This window comes from Branchiostoma lanceolatum, chromosome 4 (genome assembly GCF_035083965.1).
Source record: "Branchiostoma lanceolatum isolate klBraLanc5 chromosome 4, klBraLanc5.hap2, whole genome shotgun sequence".
Taxonomy (NCBI): Eukaryota; Metazoa; Chordata; class Leptocardii; order Amphioxiformes; family Branchiostomatidae; genus Branchiostoma; species Branchiostoma lanceolatum.
The window spans coordinates 22,728,844-22,755,020 of record NC_089725.1 but is presented as its reverse complement, the minus strand read 5'-3'; the positions used below and the strand labels follow the sequence as shown (position 1 = coordinate 22,755,020).

The window sequence follows — 26,177 nt, the reverse complement described above, 5'->3', positions numbered from 1 at the left end:
GGTTTGTGTGTTTGTCTGTCTGTAATGGACCAGCATAACTCAAGAATGCCTGGATGGATTGTTTTGATATTTTTTGATATATACTTGTCCAAAATGTAAGGAAACAAGACACACACACCACTGTGCACAGTAGCCTGATACCGCAAACAAGTGAGGAGATTGATATGGGGTCTCCAAAGATATATATTAAAGCAGTTGTGTATTGGAGGGCAAAACAGATCAAGTGGTCAATACACATCCATGCATGCTCTTCAAGCAGAGGCAGGGCTTGTTTTTGACGTCCTTTATGCGTTTTGGCCAGGCCAAGTTTCTATTTGGCATTTGGGGTGGCGCACAAAAGAAACTCTGCCAAAAAAGGAAGCCTGGGCAAAACGCCTGAAAGAGGTCCAAAACAAGTCAAGGCCCATTCTCTGCTTGGAGGGCAATCTTTCCTAAAGAAGTAGGAGTGAAATGTAAGGATAATTGTGTAAAGGTATTCATATATCATATACGCCAGCACTTCTATAGTGTTTTCTCTGAAAAAGTATTGAATACACCATTGGTGATTGTCCAAGCGTAAGGGGCTTAGGTGTAGTTTACGCCCTAAAACTTCGATTTTGCAACCCGACGGAATAACTGTGCGTTGGTGATCTTATACAGCTTCCGACGTCGTCTGATGCCGTCGGTCGCCTTATAACTACGTCGGAGCTTTAAACTCCGTCGGGCCTTATAACACCGTTGGACCATAAACTACGTCGGACCTTAAACTACGTCGATGATTAACCTGCGACGGTGATTAAGTCCTTATCTTAACCTGCGACGGGGATTAAGTCCTTATCTTAACCTACGACGGTGATTAAGTCCTTATCTTAACCTGCGTCGAGGATTAACTCGACGGGGACCTCTTTCACACCTTGTTCACACCTCCCTATCAACAGAGATGTGTATTGATACCAATGGTCGACTAGACGTGTCACAGCGGTCCTGAGCACCAGAGGTGGGGGAGCGGTGAAAGTAAAACTAGATCATGTCTTCTACGCCTTTGGCCCAATAACTCGACTACACACCTGACCTTTTGTAAACGGGCAAGATATCAACCACTTCAACCGTATCAAGGACATCTATTCTATATCAATTTTTAAAGAAGAATATGGATGTTTTCCCGAATTATCACGTGTTAGCGCGGCACGTTGCTTCTCACATTAGCCGTGGCGGCTACAGAAGGGCGTTTTTGCTTGTAAATGTTATTACATTATACTAGCCTTTATAAAAGGGCTAGTAAAATAAAATAGCACAAAAACGCCATTCTGTAGTCGCCACGGCTACCTCTCGCCTGTATTTCTTTGGCCGGAAGAGAGGAGGAGTGCATTTTGTATTCAAAGAAACTTAAACGACTAACCGTTCTTTACAGACCATCTTAAGTTTAAGGTATGTTTGCCTACATGTATATGTAAGTCGGTGAGAATTAAGGAAATGCAACAAGACACTCATTCAACCAAAAATAGACCCTTTAATAAAAACAAAGCAAATCAGATGGCATGTAATTCTCTGATACACAGTCATATATATATACACATCATATATAAAAACAATCAATACATCAGAATACACATTCATATTAATATATGTGCCATCTATATTTATACATGTATCTATATTAAAGGGCATAAGACACCAAAATACAACATTGTCTTATTATCTGAAATAGGAATAGCATCATTGAAGGAATATAAACGTTTAAAACAAATACACACCCTTCTGATGTTATCTAACATTGAACCATCAGAAAACATACTTCCATGGATCCAGCTCTTTATTCTTATCTGATCTTCTCACCAGGTGATTACATTGATCAGTGACTAATGCCAGCTCATGACGTCACAAGGAAGACGGCAGCCGGTTCGAAACCTTACACAACGACTTGCGAAAAACATTATTTGATGAGCAAACAGTGCTTAATTATCGTGATAACATTTAATTAAAGGATTTAACAATATCTATTTCGTTTTCTTGTGAAAATAATGTTCTTTCCGAGCCGTTGTGCAAAGTTCCAAATCGGCTGCCATGTTCTCGTGACGTCATCAGCTGGCAAGTCACTGATTAATGTAATTACCTGGTGGGAAGAATCAAAATCTGGAGGTATGATGTTTTTATGATTCGATGTTCAATAACATCCAAAGTGTGAATATTTTGTGAAAATTTCTATATCGTTATACAGTAGTATTATGTTGTAATTTCCGGAAATTCTTAATGTTCATGTCAATGGTGTCTTATACCCTTTAATTTCATTGCTAAGCTTGTCAAATTCACAACCTCGGTAGGGATAAATAAAGCATCAGTTGTTCCATTTACATGAATCAACAAAAACTATAACAAAATTGTTTATAGTCACACTCATTTAATTCCTTGTTCTTATAGTTACACTTTGAGAAAAAGACATTTAAACGGGCATACAACTAGGAGAAACTGGTTAGACAAAAGAAAGCAGTGTGATGCCCACCCATATACGACCACATAACAGATAAACATTTCTAATTACAACATATTTTGACAAACTGTAACTACTTGGATGATAAGGACTTTTTTCTCCAGCACAGGTCTGTGACCGTCTGTCCCTTTGTGCACCAATGTACAGCAATGCTTCATTTATGCTATTTCATATTGTTTTGCACATCCTGTCATAAAGCTTATGAACTCATCCATTGGCCTTATCTATACACTGCCCCCTCACGTTGTTTGGTCGGCTAGCTGAAGCTGTTAACCAGGGGTTGGCAACGAGGAGAAAGAACGTGAGGGGCTTTATTAGGGGATGGGAGGAACCATGTGCTAAGCCTGTTTTGAGTGCAGCTGCTAAGCTATCACTTCCCAGAGCCCCCTAACCCCAAATGAAGACAAACACATAGGTGCATTTAATTCACAATTATGGACAGGTGTGAAAACAACAACACTTGCAATACACACCCACTGACATATTGGAAAACACACACACACACACATGTAATACTAATGTAATTACAAATACACACACAAGTACATCAGGCGTCTCTCTGTCTCTGTCAGACAAAGTAAAACAGCATCACAAAAGCCACCTCTCTGTTTAAAAAGAAAGTAAATCAACCTCATCAGTAGATAAAGCCAAACACCTGTCTTCAGAGAAAGTAAAACAACATTTACAGACAGCCAAATGCCTGTCTTCAAGTGTAAAAAACATTTACAGACAGCTAAACACCTCCTTGTCTTCAGGGAAGAAGCAGCATCACAACAGACAGCCAAACACCTCTGTCTTCAGAGAAAGTAAAACAGCATTATTACAGACAGCCAAACATCCTGTCTTTGGGGAAAGTAGAACAGCATTATTACAAACGCAAACATCTCCTGTCTTAAAAAAAAGTAAAACAGCATCATTACAGACAGCCAAACACCTCCTGTCTTCAAAGAAAGTAGAAGAGCATTATTACAGACAGCCAAACACCTCCTGTCTTCAAAGAAAGTAAAACAGCATCATTATAGACAGCCAAACACCTCCTGTCTTCAAAGAAAGTAGAAGAGCATTATTACAGACAGCCAAACACCTCCTGTCTTCAAAGAAAGTAAAACAGCATCATTATAGACAGCCAAACACATCCTGTCTTCGAAGAAAATAGAACAGCATTATTACAGACCTGCCTACCTGCCTACGTGCTCAGGCCAGAACCTGGCCCCTTGCTTTCCAGGAGGATCCTCCATGTAGTCCTGTCCCTTGCCCTAGCCTCTGCTAGCGATTTCGCACCCCCCCCCCAATCAATTTGTTCACCCCATACTAAAGTAACGTTATGTGTTCTGTTACGGAATTCGTAATTCACGTAATTCACAGTGGCTACTATCAGATGCTATCTTTTTAACAAATTGAATGTGAATAATAGTAAATGAACGTTACTTCATGCGTGGTTTGATTGTAATTTCAGTTCCTATAGTATGATATTACCAACATACAGTTATCGTTTTACGAGTATATAATGCAAAAATTTACCTTTTGTTTACCTTTCATGATCTTTTGACTAGGTTCGTTCCTTTGGCTATTGATGAACAAAGACAAGACAACACATCAAATTGAATGTATTTAAACTTTATTTTAGATGCAAAAAATAACTTTCAATGATCATCTCTCCAGCAATTTTGAATTTGTGATATCTGAAATTTGAACATTTTTGGATGAAATAACTAACTAAAATTTGTAGAACAGTAACAAGCAAAAGTTTCAGCAGTTTGATACAAGTTATATTAATGCCTTCCATAAGAAGATGTTCAAGATGTTCATTGAAATACCAGCCTCACATAGTTTTCAATCATGATGATTGTTTTTTTATGAGATAACGGGTTGGAATGGATAAGGCTGGATTGTCAGTGCCAAGGGTGCAATGGTAAAACTAAAAAACGAAATGATGTTGTGCCCTATGATTTTCATTTCCTTTTGAGTGATGCTCCATCCATCTGGTAAGTCAAAATAGCAGTGTTATATGAGAGATCAATGGATGGATGTGTCAATTACAACTTCTCAGAAAAAAATATGAAAGAAGAGCTATGAACAAACCTATCTGCAACATTTTCAGACACCAATAAACATAACTTTTGTTATCCGTGTAGTTACCAGTAAGTTCCATAGCACATACTTTCTTGCAAGATCCAAGTGCTGTTCAATAAACTTTCCACACAGCAGACATAATTTGCCTCAAACAGCATAGATCAGTGGATGCAAGGGTTCCCGGAGTCTTAGATGTTTGTTCTGTCAGACACAGCAACTTGTAATACTCTCGATTACCACGTTAAACTATGGCTTTATTATACTAAAATGCAGTTTTAGATATAATTGCTTCACAGACAGAGCAACTTTCGAAATGTTTGGGGGGGGGGGGTGCAAAATCACTAGGGGGTGCGAGGAGGGGGTGCGAAATCACTAGCTGGGGGTGCAAGATCGCACTTCCGACTTTGACTTTGAGGCTTTAAAACCGGGGTGATTTTGACACTGCCGGTGTCACAGGGATTTCGCACCCCCCTGATTTTGAACCCCCCGGTGCGAAATCACTAGGGATCTCGCACCCCCAGGTGCGAAAACCCTAGCGATCTTGCACCCCCCAGCTAGGAATTTCGCACCCCCTCCTCGAACCCCCCTAGGGATTTTGAACCTCCCCAAATATTTCGAAAGGTGCTCTGTCTGTGCAGCAATTATATTCAAAACTGCATTTTGATATAATAAAGTCATAGTTTAACGTGGTAATCGAGAGTATTACAAGTTGCTGTGTCTGACAGAACAAACATCTAAGACTCCGGCCGGGAACCCATGCCCTGGACTAATGTAACGCTACTAGTATTTCAGCACAGCGCGATGATGGTGACTCTATGTGCACGATGATTCGTTGTAGCCTCTACCAGGCTCCGCGAGATGGCTGGGAAAATAGTAGGAATCGGCAAATAAAGGGAGTTAGCTATGGAGAGAGGGTCCAATCTGGAGAGAAGATATATCTGCCATATACCTTCTCTCCAGATTGGACCCTCTCTCCGTAGCTAACTCCCTTTATTTGCCGATTCCTCCTATTTTTTCAGCCATCTCGCGGAGCCTGGTAGAGGCTAAATTCGTTGTAATATTCTTCCTTTGTGCCATGAGGAATGTACGATTAGTTCATAGTTTTACTTCAATGTTCATAATTGATTTTTTAAATTATTTTAGAGACTTGAATAACATTTTATCATACAAAGTTATATCACATATTGAATGGATGACGGGTGTTAAATAGGGTTAGAAAAAATTAATCGAAGCCTTAATCGAAATCTTATGACATTTCTGAGTAAGAATTATTAGTTATTTAATGTTAAAAACTATGGGATAAAAAAATGTAGCCACCAGGATTTGAACACAAGAACCATGACTCCCAGATAGTCATTGCACAACCCACTTGGTTACCACTTCAGTCAACAGAGCATTTGAAATGTCAATTATAGTTACCAATCAATTTGTTAAAAAGATAGCCACTGGGAATTATGAATGCCGTAACAGAACACATACTACATCCTGGGGGTGCGAGATCACTAGAGGGGTGCGAAATCGCTAGGGATTTCGCACCGGGGGGTGCAAATTCACTAGCGATTTCGAACCGGGGGGTTCAAATTCACGGGGGGTGCGAGATCCCTGTGACACCGGTAGTCTGCGGGAAGACGGCCACTCATGGCTTCAGATCAAGGCACAGGTGTCTACATACCACAGACAGACACTTCAGAGACAAAGTCTTTATTTTGATTTAACCAAGGTGAGATACGGAGACCAGCACGTCGTTCTGTATATTACATTTTGGTTGTGATTTGTAAAAAGGCTATCGGCAGTCATTTAGCATACTTCTGCGGCTTGATTTCGATTTCTTTAAAACTTGTATGCTTTGTTACGCACTGGCTTAATATAGGTAAATTCTTTGTGAATATTAGTTTTGTCTTTGTGTACTAGTGTATGAAGGAAATACTTTTAATTGCGGGGCGTAGATCGGCTACACCCCTTACGGGCCCCTCGTGACCAAGGCGGGACTCATTACGCTCACGTTTGGTGCAGGTGTTCAGGGCTGATAGGTCCCCCAGGAAAATCGGTCCCCAATCCATGTTGGGGGTGGCCTCAAAAGTAAGAAGGCCCACAGGGCCAAACCCATAAATGTCATCCACAAACACTGTCTTTGAATTGAATACTTAATGCCAAATGTATGAATTGTGAGTTGGGGCGGACATTGTCTACAAACACAAATACGAACGTTTCATCAACAAAAAGTATCAGTTTTTGGCCATTGCAGGGACACATTTTCCCGGGGTAGCCGGGATTTCCGGACCCCTCATAGGAAAGTCAACAACTCTTCTCCTAGTAGTGATGCATTTGGAAAATTACTTTTTTAACTTTAAGTGATGCTCTTAACACAAAAATATAAACGTTTCAAGGGCAACAGTCTCTGCATTTGACCATTGAGGGGATTTCAGGGGACACATTTTCCCGGGGTACCCAGAATTTTCGGTCCCCGCATAGGAAAGTCAACAACGCTTCTTATGATGCACTTGGAAACCTGTTTTTCAACTTGAAGACGCTTCTCTAAAGATTTCCCCCAAATAAATACAAACGTTTCAAAAGCAAAAAGGCTCAGCATTTGTCCATTGAGGGATTTCAGTGGGAGGGGGACACATTTTCCCGGGGTAGCCGGGATTTTCGGTCCTCTCATAGGAAAGTCAACAACGCTTCTTCTGATGGACTTGGAAGCTTCTTTGTCAACTTGAAGGCGCTTATCTGAAGATTTAACACAACTATAAACGTTTCAATAGCAAAGAGTTTCGGGACTTGGCCATTGAGGGGATTTCGGGGGAAGGGAACACATTTTCCCCGGGTAGATCTAGCCGGGATTTTCGGTCCCCTCATCAAAAAGTCAACAACGCTTCTTATGATGGACTTGGAAATTGTTTTTCAACTTGGAGACGCTTCCCTGAAGACTTTACACAACTATAAACGTTTCGAAAGCAAAAAGTCTTAGGATTTGGCCATTGAGGGGATTTTACTTTTATATTTTTGTGTTAAGAGCATCACTTCAAGTTAAAAAGTAATTTTCCAAATGCATCACTACTAGGAGAAGAGTTGTTGACTTTCCTATGAGGGGACCGGAAATCCCGGCTACCCCGGGAAAATGTGTCCCTGCAATGGCCAAAAACTGATACTTTTTGTTGATGAAACGTTCGTATTTGTGTTTGTAGACAATGTCCGCCCCACCTCACAATTCATACATTTGGCATTAAGTATTCAATTCAAAGACAGTGTCTGTGGATGATATTTATGTCTTTAGACTTTGGCCCTGTGGGCCTTCTTATTTTCGAGGCCACGCCCGCTATGGATTGGGGAGAACCTTCCCAATATATACGCCGCCCTTATAGGAAGTCTGCGAAGGAGGCTAGGCTTTATCTGTTTCTTTGAGAGACTTTACCTCTGTCTGGATCTGTACAATTGTATCAGTTCGTCGTTTCACAGTCTCAGGAAGACTTCTGCATACTGCGCATATACGGTTATTGTTTCCACTGAAGATTTGACGGTACATTCCATCTGATTATGCCAAGAAATTGGAGGCCTGGATTTTGAAATACTCGACCTTTATTGTGTAAAGCAGAAGTTTAAGGAGAAAATGATTGCAATGGATTGGGGATGCTCAGTATCACATTTAGAGATTTGCTGCATACATTATGAGGGGAGAAAGGTGTAGTCAAATCCTTACACTACCGCTGCCTCTGATAGGGGCGATTTGGACGAGAGATTTAATCAGTAATTAACCTACGACTTCTGAATACCAGCTCGCCAGTAAATTAATGGGATAAAGGGGTGCTATCTCATCAAAATACTAGTAAGTATTTCTCTCTTATAGTGAATTAATGGGATAAAGAGACGTCTCTTATGGTGAATTGAAGAAATAGCTTTGCAAATACAAGTTATCCCATCTTTTCAAACTATCCCGTTTTCTGACAAGAATTCTTTTCAGAACTAAGTAAATGTAATAAAAGATCAAGTCTGTAAATAATCAAGTCGTAGCACGTTTTTCCAATTACGGGTGCCATACAGGTGAACGCCAATTGGCACACCTTGGGGAACAGACTCTGACATTGCCTCTACGGGGTGGCGGCTGCTTGATTATCTCCATGAAAAAAGGCCTTTTCATGGAGATACTGTTTTGCGTGCGTTGGTATTTGTGTGTATGTTTGTGTCACCGGATGCTTAAAATCAGCATAACTGTAGAACATGTACATGGATTGTAATGATATTTGGTTTGTGGGTAGGTGTTAGGAGGAGGAAGGTCAAGGTCGATTTTGGGCCCCCTGGTATGTGTCACTGGAACTGCAATGGCGTATTTGTAAGAAATCTTCTAAGGAGAATAATTGAAGAAAGGATCGACAGATTGTCATGTTATTTGGTACACAGGTAGGTTAGACAGAGATGTACACAATTAAGTGTAAATTATGCAAATGAGACTTAATTTGCATAAGTAAGGAGGAAAATCGTTTGCATGTGTGTCGCTGGATGCTTAAAGTCAGCATAACTGTAGAACGTGTAGATAGATTGCAAGTAATAGTTAAAGGATGGGCGGGGCGAGTTTATGTGGATTTGGTACAGCCCCGCACCCCCCTCGGATTTTGTTGGCAGCCCTCGGGCGGACATGTAAATGGTGGGCGTCTCCAACTTAGTCAGTGGGCGTCTCCAACTTAGTCAATTTATTCGTTGGTTAGTGCATGGGCGTCTCCAACTTAGTCAATTTATTCGTTGGTTAGTCCACCTCTGGTACCTAAGGGACCTTACTATGTGGATTTAATCACAAGAAATACACGCTCCTGATTGGCTGAGGAAAGAGGGTCATGTTCTTATGATAGTTGGTATGTGGGTATGTGCTGGGAGGAGAAAGGTCAAGGTCGATTTTGGGCCCCCTGGTATGTGTCACTGGAACTGCAATGGCCTATTTGTAAAGATGTTCTAAAGGAGAATAACTGAAGAAAGGATCAACAGATTTTCATGTTATTTGGTACGCAAGTAGGTTGGACAGAGATGTACACACTGAAGTGCAAATATGCAAAGTTAGTGTGTTTGCGTGTGTGTGCGCGTGTGTGTATGTTTGTGTCACCGTGTGTGTATGTTTGTGTCACCGGATGCGTAAAGTCAGCATAACTGTAGAACGTGTGGATGGATTGTAATGATATTTGGTATGTGGGTAGGTGTCGGGAGGAGAAAGGTCAAGGTCGATTTTGGGCCCCCTGGTTTGTGTCACTGGAACTACAATGGTGTAATTGTCAAAATCTTTTAAGGATAATAACTGAAGAAAGGAGCGACAGATTTTCATGTTATTTACTATGCAGGTAGCTTAGACAGAGATGTATACAATGAACTGCAAATTATGCAAATTGGACTTAATTTGCGTAAGTAATGAGGACAATCTATATTTGCAGTGTTGTCGATTGCATATTGTGGAACAACATCTGTTACTTGTAGTAGCTATTTATAGCGAAAGTGGGTCACTTCTCCTGCCGCCCCCCCGGCGACAAGTGTGGGTCATACAATTGAGCGATATAGGGCGTATTCACGTGACGTCATCACCCCTGCCCTCCGTGGGCGGCCATGTTGGTGCTCACCCTGCAGCGAAGTTTCTCGGTGTCCGACGGTCTCTAAATTTCCAAGGAATGCGAAGTCGTCTGATCGCTGTTTTATTATATGCAAAGAGTCTCCAGCCTCACATCCTTTTCGCTACAAAAATCCAATTTCACCTACTGGAAATGACCCATTATCGACGAGCGTGGAAATGTTTTCCCCAGCTGCCTACAAACATGGCCGCTAAACTGTTTACAGAGTACGCATAAAATCAGTTCACAACATACAAGTGTTCCAAGGCCTGCAACCACGTAGTACAGTGTATTGAGTGTCGTGAAAAATTTTGTTGACAGGGAGTACGTTATGATCGGGAAAGTTCGACGTTGAAAGACCCCCCAGTTTACGAACGAATCTCAAGCAAGTCGGCTCAGTACACGGTGCCGCCACTGTGTTACACAACGGGCCTGTAATTTGCTTTTCGACCAGATACAAAGGTTTCTATACACTCACGTTGACTCTCAACCCGTATGTCAGAAATCCACTTTTGTTTCAGTCGTTAGTCCCTTCGTATCATCCCTTACCTACACGAGAAACGCCAAACTAATCTTACTGTTACCCGATCAGTGTGTGCTTTATCAGTCCCAATCAAACATCTGACCACGAGGCAAAACACCATGATTGTGAGACAAAACGTTTCGAAGGGAAATTGTGAATGGCGTAGAAAACATCTGCTATTTATACGGAGAGTTCCATAGGGCTCCACTATCAAGTGAGCACCAACATGGCCGCCAATGCTCGTTGCTAGAGGGAGGGTCACGTGACTGAATACGCCCTATAGAATGGGAGAACTTGTTTAATAAAAAAACAAAGTTTCATGGAGATTTTGGGTCCTAAGACACTTGTTCAAATTGTGCTAACTTGAACCACTTGTAATAGAATAGTTATCAGAGACAGCTACGATTGTTTTGTTTTTTCAATGCTTTTTCATAGATGAAATGGGAACGATAGCGATGTATGAAATCGCAAAACACTTAGCTTCTTGTCCCCGCCGATCGCTAAAGTTCGTACCTTCCAGGGTCTTATCTTATTATCTTCGCCGAAAAGATTATGTTTTCGGTTACTACGGCTGTTGGGTGGGTCTGTATGTATGTCAAGAGCATAACTCGAGAAACCTTTGATGGATCTTCATGATTTTTTGTAGGTGTGTAGTGGTTGTGCAAAGGAAGGTCAAGTTCGAAAACCGTTCACCTGGCGTATTCCAACAGTACTGCAGCGGACTTTGCGTGTTTTTGTGTTTGTGTGTAGGCAAAAAAAGTGACGGAAACGTTAATGGATCTTCATGATTTTTCGTAGATGAGAAGCGGTTGTGTGAACGAAGGTCAAGGTCGAAAATTGTTTATCTGGCGCTTTCCTACAGTACTGCAGCGGGCTTTGTATTTGTGTGAGTTTGTATGTCGCCAGCATAACTCAAGGTGCTGTAGACGGCTGTGCATGATATTTAGTGGGTAGGTAGGAGTGTCAAAGAGGAGGGTCAAATTCGATAATGGGCCTCCTAGCGGATATTCAAGGTACTGCAGTTGAGTTTTAAAGCTTGAGTTCGAATTTTCTGGAGGTGCCAGGTTCATGTTTTTCAGTAATACATAGAGTCTGGAACAGGGAATGAGTGGTGTAAGTTTGTGCCCCCTAGCGGCTTTTTTTGGACCTACAGTTGGCGTTTATGTTGAAACCTTTGGAGGCGAATAACTGAAGAAGGGGTTAACGGATCGTCATGATGTTTGGCATGTAAATAGCTTAGGTAATAACCAAATACATATTATGAAAACCAGGAGCTAATTTGCATAATAAATGAGGAAAGTTTATTAATCCGCTTAAAGTTTTTGGTCGAATTTTTGCAGGTGCTATGGTTATGATTTTTGAGTGGTAGATAGATCTTGGGGCAGGGAGTAAGTGATGTAAGTTAACTCAAGCAGGGATTGGTTATTCTTGTATTTGGTATATATGTACCTTAGTTGATGATCAACATAATGATATGCACAATATGCAGATCATGACCTACTTTACGTAATCATTTAGGAAAATGTATAGCACTGCTGCGCCATAGTACGCGGAATGTGATAGTACACATCTTGCGTCCAGAATCCAGGTCAACAGCTGGCGTCCTGAATCTAGGTCAACAGCTAGCTTACTAGTTGGGCGATTGAAGAGAAAGGACTAAAATGTATCTGTTATGTTTGGTATGAAGATAGCTAGATTTAAAAGTGAATCTGATGATTGACGTAAGATGATAATTATGCCAAACAGGACCTAATTTGCATGATTAATGTTTTTTTTAAATCCGCCGAGTTCTATGTTTGTGCGCGTTTATATGCATTTAAGTCGTATTTTAGTCTTTGTGAAAGCTTGTATCAGGGTCTGCATATTGTTCAGTTACTAGGGCTAACCCTTTATAATAGCCTTAGCCTTTGGGTAGCCCTGGCTGTACTTATCTACAGCCGAATAAACAAATCAGAAAAATCACATTTGAAAAATGTGTATCATCCTTCACTGAGAAAGAGAGGCTAGGATTATTGATTATAATCAAAATACCAATTATTCAAATGACCTCATTTGAATTATTGCTGACATTATACTAAAATAATAACGCTATACTGGTAAATGACGGGAACGTTTTATATTCATATTTGGTATTTTAAACTAGCTTAGGTAAATCTGATTATTGACATAGCCAAGTCAAGTAAAACAATAAGATGCTAATAGGGTCTAATATTTGAAAAAATTATACTACTACACTGCGTCTCGAAAATCTATCTAGTTGCCTGAGTAACTGTTTTATTGCGTATCTTATTACCTGGATGTCTAACTGTCATTGATATTCCATGAGAGGACTTTCAGACATGTGGCATATCAAGCCACTGAGAAAGAGGGGAACATTGATAGATATTATTTAAGCAAATAAAGACTTAAATTGAATGATTGTTGAGAAAAACGGCTATGTAATGCCATATTGGTAAATGGTGGGAATTTGGTACTTGCATCTGTCGGTACAATTCATATCATTTGGCGAAGATATGAGGTCGTGGAACTCTAGTCTTATCTATTTTACTGGGCAAAAGCCGGTGTGGGTATCACACCCAGGGTGCACGGTCATGGCAAATTGCGAAGTTTGTCGTTTCGGCGCGGGCTGTTGTTGAACTCTTGTCTTTAGATTTGGCAGAACGAAGAAGTCACTGGCCACGGAAAGCATGCCTGAGACTGTGGTCGAGGGGAAACCGGCGCTTGTTTTCTTCGTAAATGGCAGAAAGGTAAGTTACGCCAAACGTTGTTGTGCTGTCAAGGATGTAAAGCTCCTGTCACACTTGTGCGTATAAGCCATTCCGTGTGAGTTCCGTGTTGAATTTTGACAATGCGCAGTTGTACGCTCAAAATATAATTTTTTTTAGTTATGCGCGTCGTACATATAGCGTGTGAATAACGAATTCAACGCATCCAATGCGTTTGAGACACGTATGATTTGCATATGAAGTGCGCAATAGTGTTATCCTTGCAGCGAATAGCTGCGTATCTGGTGCGTATGCTGGGCGTATTCCGGACGCACACAACGTCTGCCGACCGCATGCCTGACGCACTTCCGACTAATGCCAATCAAGTTATGAGCGTATTTGGTTGCATTGATATTAGTATCTGTTATGGGAAGACGCCTCCATAACTGACGAAAAGTAGGACCTTTTGTATATATGTAACAGGGACAGCAATTTTACTTTTGGAACACGCCGTGACACTTAGAGCCATTATTTAGCCTGTGAATTTGGTTGCGTTGATATCAGTAGTTACGAAAAATGTTATCGTAAGACGCCTCCACAAGCAACGAACGGTAGAACTTTTATATGCATGTAAAATGGACACATTTGTGTGGGCCATTTCAATGATTATTTAAATCAAAAGTTATGTACACTTTGCTGGCTGTGTTTGTTTCCTCTCTGCCCTTAACTAAATTGAATACCCGACCGGACCAATGAAATACCAAATCTGGAATGTACCCCGGATGTTCACCGAGTACGCTATATGCACGCTATCCTCACGTTATCTGTGCGTTGTTCATACGCTACTGGTAAACACAATGCGCTGCCCGATCGCAGGACGAACGACACTCATTGGTGACGTATATTCTTATTCGCTATTTTTTTAAGACTGGTTTATTTTCAATGATCTCATTAGCAGCTGTGAGGCTGAATTGCCGAGATACATTACATTTCATTTAAAACAACTACTTCATTTCATCCGCAATAATTAAAGACTACTTGTTAAAATACAACAATGCTTGTTAAAATATGACAATATACACAACAATACTTGTTGAAATAAACAATATACATAACAATACATGTTAAAATACGGCAATATACACAAGGTAAGCTTCATCTCGTAAGACATATTGTAAATGCCAATGTTTCTTAAAATTGCCGCCTTTAGAAATGTTAATAAGATATAGGCAAGTTCCCGCCAAATCTAGGACACGTGTTTTGGATAGACTCTAGGGACCTCAGCACATGGAAAGAAAATAGGCTCACTCAGAAGAGAGGGACAGGCTTCTCAAAACAGGAGAGCTCAGGGCTTTGTCAAACGACTCTGTCAGAGTTCTCCGTCGTGAGTTGAGAGTTGGCAGTCCCAAAAGGGGAGGGAGCAGTTGAACAGACTTCCATCAGATTATATACAAAACAAGGAACAAAAACGGGCTTCAAAGTACACATGTCTAGTTGCCGTTTTTGGAAAACGCCGGGGTTCGACTCCTGCATTCTAACGCACTAGACGTGTTTGAACGTAAACAAACCCTGATCTTACCCCCTGCAGCTGGGAATCACTGGTCTAGTAGGGGAAAATCCCCTCCCAAATGATGCAATTCTATACCATAACAAAGGTCAAAGGTCACAATTTCTTGCTGGATTTGAAAATTAAACACATGTCTGGTCCCCCTGCCTGAAAACTGGCCAAAATTGACCAAAGATTTCACCAGGAAAAAATTCTCAAAAATAATAACAAGAAAACTGGGCTTTGTGCGCAGGTCCATTAACCGGTCCCTCCCCAAAAGAGACCAAGCAGCGGTGTACGATGTGTATTCAACACCCAGGATGACGCGCAGGGCTCTTCTTTGGACTTTCTCAATTTTGTCACTTAAGGTCTTAGGCAGTCCGGGGTGCCAAATCGGAGAGGCATATTCCAAAATTGGCCGAATGTAGGAAATGTACACCGTGATCAGGTCCTCTATGGAGAGATGAAAGTGCTTCAGTTTCTTGAGAAAGTACATGCGCTGATTAGCTTTAGTACAGATTGAGTCCACGTGTGAGTTCCATTTAAGGTCAGCCTGGAGGATAAACTCTCATCACTTTCACTTGTATAACTTCAATGTTGTTAACAGTAAGAGGAGGGGGGATGGAATGGGACTTTCTGAATTGGACATGCATCACTTTACATTTCTTCGGGTGTAACTTCATGTGACTCGTGCGAGACCAATGATCCAAGTCGTTAAACTTAAGGTCCTGTTGCATGTTTGAAGGACTTGAGGTAGGGTTCCTTATCTCTAATAGATTCAAGTCGCCAACAAATTTCCAGCGTTTGGAGGCAGCGTTACGCGCGGCACAGTTAATGTAGGCTAGAAATATTATTGGTCCGAGTAAAGTCCCCTGGGGTAATCCACAGGTAACGTTCAAGTTGTCGGAAAGTGTTCCATGGTAGCGAACAGCCTGGCTTCTGTTACTGAGAAAGTCTACAATCCATCTCGTCACTGACGGGCGCAGTCCGAGTTGAAGCAGGCGTTGGATTGCAACGTTATGACTTACTGGATCAAAAGCCTTACTGAAATCCGTTGAGACAAGAGAGCAAAGTATCCCAGGTTTATCCGTAGCTTTGAATAACTCATTAGTCATATCCAACTAATGAACTATACGTTCGATTATCGTGCGTTGTATCTGCGCTGCAAGTACGCGATGTGGTCGCTGCGCAGAGATCGTGCGGGAAGAGAAGCGTATTACGGCGATTGGAGCGCAAACACAAAGCGCGCTCGTACCTTACTCGACCGATGTCGGACGTGTGAACTGCGTTCTTATAACGTCTGAGCTGCGTCCCAGCGTTCGCACGAAAGTTTTCGTTAAGGCCCTGTCACACTTGTGCGTATAACATGAGCGTGTGAGTTGCGTGTTAACATTTTTGTCATACGCCGGCGTGCGCCCAATACGCGCCTAATTTGTTTCTCAATCGTTTTGTGATAGTTTTAGACACGCAGGCACACGCAAGGCACGACCCAGTACGCCTGATATGTTTGAAACTACCGAAAACTACTTCTCTTGCGGCACGATCTCTGCGCAGCGACCACATCGCGCACTTGCAGCGCAGATACAACGCATGATGATCGACCGTTTAGCGAATAAGAATATACGTCACGAATTAGTGTCGTTCGTCCTGCGATCGGGCAGCGCATTGCACGTACCAGTAGCGTCTGACAAACGCACAGATAGCTAACGGATATCGTTCAAATAGCGTGCTTGACGAACATCCATGATCCATTCCACCAAAGCCTTTTCTACCTCAGCATCTATGGAGTAGCTGGTCTTCTTTGCTCGTGGCTTTTGGGGGGTAGCAGACGAGGCCTGAGTTGAGGGTGACCCGGAGGTCTGCTCCTTCTCACCACCCTCGTTTGTGACCAGGGGAGTGAGACTGGACAGCTTCGCCTGATGGGGCCGGGGGACTGTCTTCAGTACCATGGCCAACACAACCATCACGGTCAGCTACAGCATCAGGGGTGTTCACGCCTCAACGGGTGGTCCAGAATTAGACGAGCCACGGCCACGGCCACGGCTAGCGCGGGTGGAAGAGCCACGTTTCAGCCGGCGCTGGAATGGATCACGGATGTTCGTCGAGCACGCTATGTGAACGATATCCGTTAGCTATCTGTGCGTTTGTCAGACGCTACTGGTACGTGCAATGCGCTGCCCGATCGCAGGACGAACGACACTAATTCGTGACGTATATTCTTATTCGCCATACGGTCGATCATCATGCGTTGTATCTGCGCTGCAAGTGCGCGATGTGGTCGCTGCGCAGAGATCGTGCCGCAAGAGAAGCGTATTACGGCGATTGGAGCGCAAACACAAAGCGCGCTCGTACCTTACTCGACCGATGTCGGACGTGTGAACTGCGTTATTATAACGTCTGAGCTGCGTCCCAGCGTTCGCACGAAAGTTTTCGGTAGTTTCAAAAATATCAGGCGTACTGGGCCGTGACTTGCGTGTGCCTGTGTGTCTAAAACTATCACAAAACGATTGAGAAACGAATTAGGCGCGTATTGGGCGCACGCCGGCGTATGACAAAAATGTTAACACGCAACTCACACGCTCATGTTATACGCACAAGTGTGACAGGGCCCTAAGCAGTCGTCGGAAGTGCGCCAGGCATGCGGCCGGCAGTCGTTGTGGGCATTCGGAATGCGCTCAGCACACGCACCTGATGCGCAGCTATTCGCTGCAACGATAAGAGTATTGCGCACTTCATATGCAAATTACACGTGTCTCAAACGCATTGGATGCGTTGAAGTCGTTATTCACACGCTATATGTGCGCCGCGCATAACTGGAAAAAAATTGATATTTTGAACGTACAACTGCGTGTTGTCAAAATTCAACACGGAACTCACACGGAATGGCTTATACGCACAAGTTTGACAGGGGCTGTAGTTTAAAAAATATCAGGCACACTGGACCGTGCCTTGCGTGTGCCTGCGTGCCTAAAACTATCACAAAACGATTGAGAAACGCATTAGGTGCGTATTGGGCGCACGCCGGCGTATGACAAAAATGTTAACACGCAACTCACACGCTCATGTTATACGCACAAGTGTGACAGGGCCTTTATACAGAGGCCAGGGTATCGGGGGCCAAGTGTTGCAAAATTACATATATATAAAGAAAGTAAATTTCTGATGTACAACGATATATGTTCAGGTTTACACACATATATACAAGGGAGGACACACGCACATATATGTTCAGGTTTACTCACACACACATATATACAGAGGAGGACAGATATATATGTTCAGCTTTACTCACACATATATATACAAGGGGCACACACGCACATATGTTCAGCATTACTCACACACATACATGTACATGTTCAGCTTTACTTACACACACACACACACACACATACACACACACACACACACACATACACACACACACATCATTGATACATCGTAACATGCGCACATGTACACTTAGGTTAGGTATGTCATGTGTAGATTATATATAATCTCTTAGAAGTATTACGATTGTAAGCTATGGTTATCATTTTCAAAGGTAGACAGCTCTTAGGCTCGAAAAGAAGTTTGTGGGTCTTGACCCCAATTTTGCTCCGAAATTTCAAGGAGAGTAACTCAAGAATGATATAATAAATGTGAAATATGCAAATCATGTCCTTATGCATCAATACTGAGTTAATGTTACGATTCTGCTATGTTCATGGAACAGTGGACATTACAACATGCAACAGATGAAGACGAAGGAGAACAACCAATGTCAAATAACAGTTCTGCATAATGTAAAGAAATCTATACTATAATACTACTGCGGTAAATGATGCAATTTTCACACTTGCAGCATTGAAAAATGAACTAAGGTAACTTATGAACAGCAATACATCAAGGCCCATTTTGTACAATTGCCCTTTTATGCTAAAACCTTTCTGGCCAAGATAAGATAAGTCTAAATCAGCAACGTCATACACTTTTATCTTAGAGTTCACAGTAACAATGCACCCTTGTGAGACGACTTTTCCTATCTCTGGGGACGCCGTTAGTAAGGAAAAAAATATTGATATGCACTGGCGATTTCACCGCACATATCAAAGTGAAATTACTCGCTTATACATCCAACATGTCAGAATGTATGTCAAGAGCATAACTTGTGAAGCTTTAGACGTATTCTCCGATGATGATTTTTGGTAGGTGTGTAGCGGTTGTGGAAATGGAAGTCAAGTTCGAAAATGGTTTACCTTGCGTTTTCGTACAGTACTGTAGCAGGCTGTGTATGTTTGCGTGTTTTTATGTGGGCAAAAAAACTGAACGGACTGTGGATGGATGGTTGCGCATGATATTCTTACCTTTATAAAGCAGCTGTTGTTCCTTTCTTTGGGTGAACAGAGTGATAATGACATAAACTTGACTAAGCACAAGGTATACCGGTAGGCAATACAAACTATTGCCATGGCGGCAATTGAATGTTTATTGTAAAGACCCTATCTCACTCATCTCACTGGACTCGCGGCAGGGTCTACAAGGTCGCAGAACACAGTATTTCGCCTATAGGCGTTTACATGACTTAGGACCCCAATGTGAGAAGCTTCGACGCTTCAAAATTCGTAGTAGGGATGCACAAGCAAGGTGCAACATTTGAATATGTTTGACTTCAGGATACAATCTACAAAATACGTAAAATTGAGCTGAAATTTGCTTGCTCGTTTTGTTTTAGAAGCCATTTTTATATGACGCCCAGCGGAGGTCATCATACTGCTGCCGGCGCACAGCAGTTGGCGGTAACAACATTCGGGCGCGAATCCAAACCGACCGAACATACATCGTATTTCAACTCATACAGTCTCAAAACTGATGCATTTCTCTACCATTTGTCACTGTTTCCGTCTCTCTGACGTGCACAGAATGATAACTAAAACTTTTTCAAGTACTGTGACGCACTACTATCCGAACTACTATGTCGCGGATAAATGCAGGTCCGTGTATATACCGAAATACACAAAATGCGGCTTCGACAAAAATTAATTAGATTTATACCATGCATGATGAAAACTTACAGAGAATGGGCATGACTGGCCACGTTTATGGGAGCAGATAAGGAGATGTTCCGGTGCATGATCAATACATTTTACCCCCGTAGGTTGTGGACCAGATTGTGGACCCAGCGATCACATTATTGACCTACCTGCGGACAAAATGTATCCTTCTGAACATTATGCCTGACGACAGCTTTCCAAGTTGTACCCAATGTTGATAATCCATAACATACTTAAAGGTCCGTTCGCACTTGTGCGTATATTCAAGTCCGTATGAGTTCCGTATTGACATTTCTTTGGGATAAGTTTGCGGCCGCAGAAGTCATTCTACCGGTTCGATAACCAGGCTGCACAAAGGTAAGTCAAAGTAGAAAACAACTTCTTACCCGCAAACTTTACTCAAAACAGAAACTGTAAATACGCAACTCATACGGACTTGAATATACGCGTGTGTAAACGAGCCCTAAAGCGTTTAGGATGGATTTGAATGTGTACTGGAAGCTTAACGGAACCCACGTATTGGCTGATTTAATCGTTCCTAACACCTGTCCATAGCCATCTTCAGCCCATTCGATACTGCAAAAACACATTCTTACCAAATCAAAATATACTAGAGAGTAGTACTAGTTATGGAAACAGGATCACTTATGACTGGAAGAAAGTCAATCTGTTGTACAGATTCCATAACAGTTGAACAGTACGCTTGACTGGAGCGAAGCTGGGATGCGGCGAAGGTGGCTGTGGAGCCTGCACTGTCATGGTGTCCAGATACAATCCCACACAGAGGAAAGTGCTGTATCCTTTTCTACCATACCACTTATAAGCCGTACACTGGTAATGTACCGTATGTACCATGTAACGTATAATATTGCATTACCAGATAACAGCATATACTAGAATGTTTGTTCTAAGCAGGTGCGTGAGCGTGTAAAGGAAGGCGGGGGCACTGAGTACTAGCTGGAATGCATGATCATCGCAAGTACGAGGAGACTTTTCATTACACCTCACTGAAATGAACAAAAATAATACCAATGTCCAGCCAGAAATAGTTTATACCAGCCATTGACCCATTACTTCAACTGCTGATGTCTGTCATGATTACTTGATGAGGAAGACTTTGACCCTCACTGCCATGTAAGTGGCAAGAGTGGAAATAGCCAGCTAACACTATCAGTTAAGTGGTTGCTTTGATAACGTGCCTCTTATCTCGGTTATGTATTGTGGGTTGAGATTGACTTCAGCACTGTAGAGGTTAAATGTACTTTTCGGGACGTTAAGTAGTATTAGATTAAACAAGAAAAGGGCAACAACATCACAAGCACAGGATAAAGGTATATTTCCTGACTGTTGCCCAGTCACCTTGCTGTGAATGCCTGCCTGGCTCCTATTTGCTCCCTACACGGTGCAGCTGTCACCACAGTGGAGGGGATCGGCAGCACCAGGACCAGGCTGCACCCTGTACAGGTCAGCTTCTTATGTTGTCCACAGTAATGATGTACCGGGTAGTAAAATCAGTGTCCATACAAAATCTCATTTGAAGCTAAACCTACTATCATCAGTAGAGTATGCATATAATCTGGTAGTTGCCTGTTAAGTGTATCTTTCCCTTGTCTTGTTTCCAGGAGAGGCTTGCCAAGGCCCACGGGTCCCAGTGTGGGTTCTGCACCCCAGGGATTGTCATGTCGATGTACACCTTACTGCGCAACCACCCTACCCCCGACATGGAGCAGCTGGAGGCAGCTTTTCAGGGTGAATAGAATAGATTATATGCACTCTGTCATTGTGATACGCATGTATGATGTTTGCAGATCTGCCAGATTGACTCTTTTGTGTGCACTTTTCTGCAACTTTTCCGTCAATTGAAATCTGTCACTTCTGTTATCTCTTCTGCTAGAACTGACTTGAAAGACTATCTCTGCTTGATATGTTCCTGTCTGCTTGGCGGTGAACTTTCTTGGAGTTCTAGAGGGTCCAACTGTAAGTCTTCTTTCAGCACTTTTGCTTATTCAATATTTCATACTATGCAGGCAGATTAGAGTACAGAGATGCAAATTGTGCAATACATGTATGTTGTTTCCACTGCCCAGGTAACCTCTGCAGGTGTACTGGCTACAGACCAATCCTGGAGGGATACAAGACTTTTACTACGGTACAGATGTCATGTGACTTTGTGGTATACATATGTGGATGACATTCAGTACCAGGGACAGCTTGCTCTCTCTCTCTTCCCTCTCTTTCTGTGCCATCTAGTGCAAAGTACAAGTATGTTTTAATGTGTCTAGATGCTACTTAGTACTGGGACAGCTATGTCTGCATGTACATAGCATTCAGCACCAAGGACAGGTCTGTATGGCTTTTTTGATGGCTGTCATATCCAGAAACTTAGATTTTCCTCTATACTGATACACGGATAGTTTCCTCCATATTTGTGCACAGATTTCCAGGGACAGGAATTTTGGATGGTAAAAAGTAGTAGAAGGAGGTTTGCCTATATTCATACACTGTTGTTTTCTGCAATTGTCAGGAGTTCCAAGGCTGCTGTGGAGGGATGGCAGGGAATGACTGCTGCCGTAATGGTCAAAATGGACAGGCAGCCAATGGAGAGGCATCAAACGGACATGCAGTCAATGGACAGGCAGCCAATGGACAGGCAGCCAATGGACACACAGCCAATGGACAGGCAGCCAACGGACAGGCAGCCAACGGACAGGCAGCCAGTGAACAGGCAGTCAATGGAGATACTGGAAATGGATTAAATGTGAATGTGAGTCATGCTGCTAAGACAATGTTGTTGATGTGGATTATTCGATTGTTTCTGTTCATGTTTCTGTTGTCTCTGTACTTAATCCCATTTGCTGCTACTCTTCTGCTTTTGTCATACTACAGTGATTTGACTGTTTGTGTATTACATACCTAGTCTTGACCTTCTCTTTAGGTGTCCAAAACGTTGTTCCAGGTGTCAGAGTTCAGGCCTTTCGACCCTACCCAAGAACCTATCTTTCCACCAGAGCTGATGGTAAATGACATCATTGTTTATCATTGTTTTTAAGTATTCATGGATTATTCAAAAAGTTGAATCTCTTGGTTTAGATCTAGTGTCTTGTTACTTGTAACAATTTGTGTCATAGGGTCAAAAAATGTTCTGTCATGTCTTATATAGAAAGATGAGGGCAGTGATCTGACAACTTTGAAGTTTGTGGGAGAGCGAGTCACTTGGATCAAACCTGAAACTTTTAAGGAGGTTCTAGAACTGAAAGCAAAGAATCCGCATGCCAAGCTGGTGGTTGGGAACTCAGAAATTGGTGTGTATCAAAACAGATATGTTACTAATAGTTAATCTTAATATGTCCTATATTACGGTGTGAAACAAACAGCAAAGTCTTTCGATCATAAATATTCCTTACGATAGAAGTCGGTTTGAGATCAGATAATATTCAAATTCGCTGTGCCCATAGTGCATGTTTAGAAAAGTAAACAAGTAGACAAAACAGCAAAGAATTAGATTGTACTAGTGACTAACAACGTCTCTGTGTAGGCGTGGAGATGAAATTCAAGAACTGTGAATATCCCCTGATCACCAGGACACCTGCCTGAGATCAACTTCCACAGATACACCGAACATGGCATCACATTTGGAGCTGGATGCACCCTTACTTACCTGAATGACACTCTGGCAGAGGCCATAGATAATCTTCCAGGTGAAATACTGATACATCCAGAATTTCAATCTTGTTTCATGCACTTTTTATTATTGTCAGTTTTTAAAAGAAAAAATAAAGATTGATTGTCATGATAGTAACAGTATTAAGCACCAGTTTCAATATGTGGTATAAATCATTATTTAAAGCACCAGCTAACAGAAGAATCTGACAGTTGTGTGACAAATGTATCTAATTTAGTAATTTAAACTTTTCCAGAGACCAGTATACAGTAACAATTCCCATGTCTTTATTTGCTCTGTTAATAGAACATCAGACCAGACTGTTTGCTGCCATAGTGGAGATGCTGAGGTGGTTTGCAGGCCACCAGATCAGGAACGTTGGGGTAGGGTTCATGATAACAGTTTAGAAACATCAATCACTAGCATCCAGTGTTGGTCAGTCAATAACTTGTCAGATAGATTGTACATTAATGTATTGGAGGTGACATTTGATAGTTACTTTGCTTTAAATGATTCCTTCAATGGCTATCATTCTTTTAATGATTCTTATATGAGGCAGGAAATCGGCCCTATCACCACATAGTGTGCATTATTGTTTATCCCAAACTAAAAGAAGGAAAGAATGAACTGTCACGAAATTAAGTTGATAATCTCAAAGTCACCAAGCTGTACATTGGGATTGAATAGAAATTTCACATATGCTGACATCTTTGTGCTGCACATTGTTTAATCATGTAATTAAATATCATCTTCAAAAACTTGAGAACCAAAGAAATAAAAAAAAATTCTTTGAAAACATTTTTTACAACAGTGCATTGGAGGGAACATCGTGACTGCCAGCCCCATCTCCGACCTGAACCCCATCTTCCTGTCAGCTGGCTGCACCGTGACAGCCATGTCACACCAGGGAGGCAGCCATGTCGTCAAGATGGACCACGCCTTCTTCCCTGGTTACAGGAAGACTGCTCTTACCCCTGAAGAGGTCATGGTGTCTCTGGATGTTCCTTTCACCAAGGAGGTGTGTTCTTCTCAAATAAGCCGTTCCCTTGCCACATTAATGTTCATTAAATCTTCCCTTATTGCAACAAGTAATGTTGGAATCAAGATGAAGAACAATAGTATGTCATTACATCCATTCATTCCAATAATGCACAATTTCTTATTTACCAATTTTTGTCTTCAGAGTGAGTACTTCCTGGCTTATAAGCAAGCAAAGAGGAGGGATGATGACATCGCCATAGTGAATGCAGCATTCAGGGTCCAGTTTGAGGAGGGAACAAATGTTATTCAGGACATTGCCCTGTCATTTGGAGGAATGGCTCCCACCAGCGTCATGGCTCGTAACACTGCCAACAGGCTCATTGGACTGTGAGTAAAAGAAGTTGCTTTAGAATGTCTTAACATGAATAATTGATGGCTGTAAGAATTACAGGAGATTATGAAATAGTACAGTGCAAATATGCATTCTTTTGTGGTCTGTATTCTGTATTTCTTTCATCCCTTGCTATCTCCCAGACTGTAATGGGAATTTTGTCTGTATTGTAGGAAGTGGGACAATGATCTGCTTCCTGAGGCCTGCTCATGTCTGGAGGACGACCTGCCCCTGCCCCCGTCTGTCCCAGGCGGCATGGTGGAGTTCCGCCGCACCCTCACCACCAGCTTCTTCTTCAAGTTCTTCCTGTCTGTACAGCAGAGGCTGAACCTCAAGGTGGGGTGGCTGTCTAATTTTTCTGACCTCATTGTGCCGTTTGATGTTGTCCTTCTGACAGCACGGATATCCACATCTTCACCAACACGACATGCCTCTGAACATTATTCACATTATTGGACAAACACCAATTAGCTGGTTATCCATGTATATGTGCAACATTTCAGACTAAAAACAACATGCTAAAAATGGTAGCTACTATTATTTCTTAACATCTTTTGATTATTTCAGGATGTCCCCCCACCCTACAGGAGTGCCTGCAGTCTGTACCACAGGGAACCACTACACGGCACACAGATGTACCAGGTAACATGATCTTGTGTGGTTTGGGATTGGGAGGATATACTATCATAATGTTAGTTTTACAGCCATCTTTATTTAACCTGTCTTCACTGTTTGTGGGAGGCACGAGAGTAGATGACCAGTCAAACGACACACTATGAGTATGATCAGGGTACAAGAAATTAAACTTCAAAACCAAAATGTCTACTGACAAATTTAAAGTCATTTGGCTACAATGCACAGAGCTGAAATGCTGCTATATAATGGAAGCAATAGAATGCAACACATAATCTTGCATGGCTGTTTCTCCTGTTTTCTTCTAAGATTGATATGAATCGACCTTTGCCAACTGTCTGTACAGGAAGTGCCTGAAGGTCAGGCAAGGGAGGATGCTGTTGGTCGTCCCATCATGCACCTGTCTGCCCTGAAGCAGGTGACTGGGGAGTCAGTGTACACAGACGACATGTCGCCCATACAGGGTGAGGATTGAATGCTGTTAGCACTATGCCCACTTAACATGCTGTTTACAGACTCTACCATTTGCAGAGCTTTTAAGTGTTGAAAACGTTTAGACATTCTGTAGGGACTACTGTGCAG

The 26,177-nt window shown here is 42.1% G+C and overlaps 2 protein-coding genes across 3 annotated transcripts in view; both read left to right on the top strand.

Annotated features, from left to right (window-relative positions):
- The window catches only part of LOC136433417 (xanthine dehydrogenase/oxidase-like), a 79,692-nt gene that overhangs the window by 41,958 nt on the left and 11,557 nt on the right, over positions 1-26,177 (top strand). The window lies entirely within an intron of this gene.
- On the top strand, positions 20,629-26,070 carry LOC136433640 (xanthine dehydrogenase/oxidase-like). The gene is made up of 14 exons (XM_066426044.1): positions 20,629-20,724; positions 21,285-21,393; positions 21,552-21,678; positions 22,017-22,078; positions 22,454-22,693; positions 22,865-22,945; positions 23,090-23,231; positions 23,511-23,627; positions 23,897-23,973; positions 24,402-24,608; positions 24,774-24,958; positions 25,136-25,298; positions 25,530-25,604; positions 25,942-26,070. Exons 1-14 carry the CDS (start codon positions 20,687-20,689, stop codon positions 26,068-26,070), a joined length of 1,752 nt encoding a protein of 583 aa, XP_066282141.1. The 5' UTR covers positions 20,629-20,686.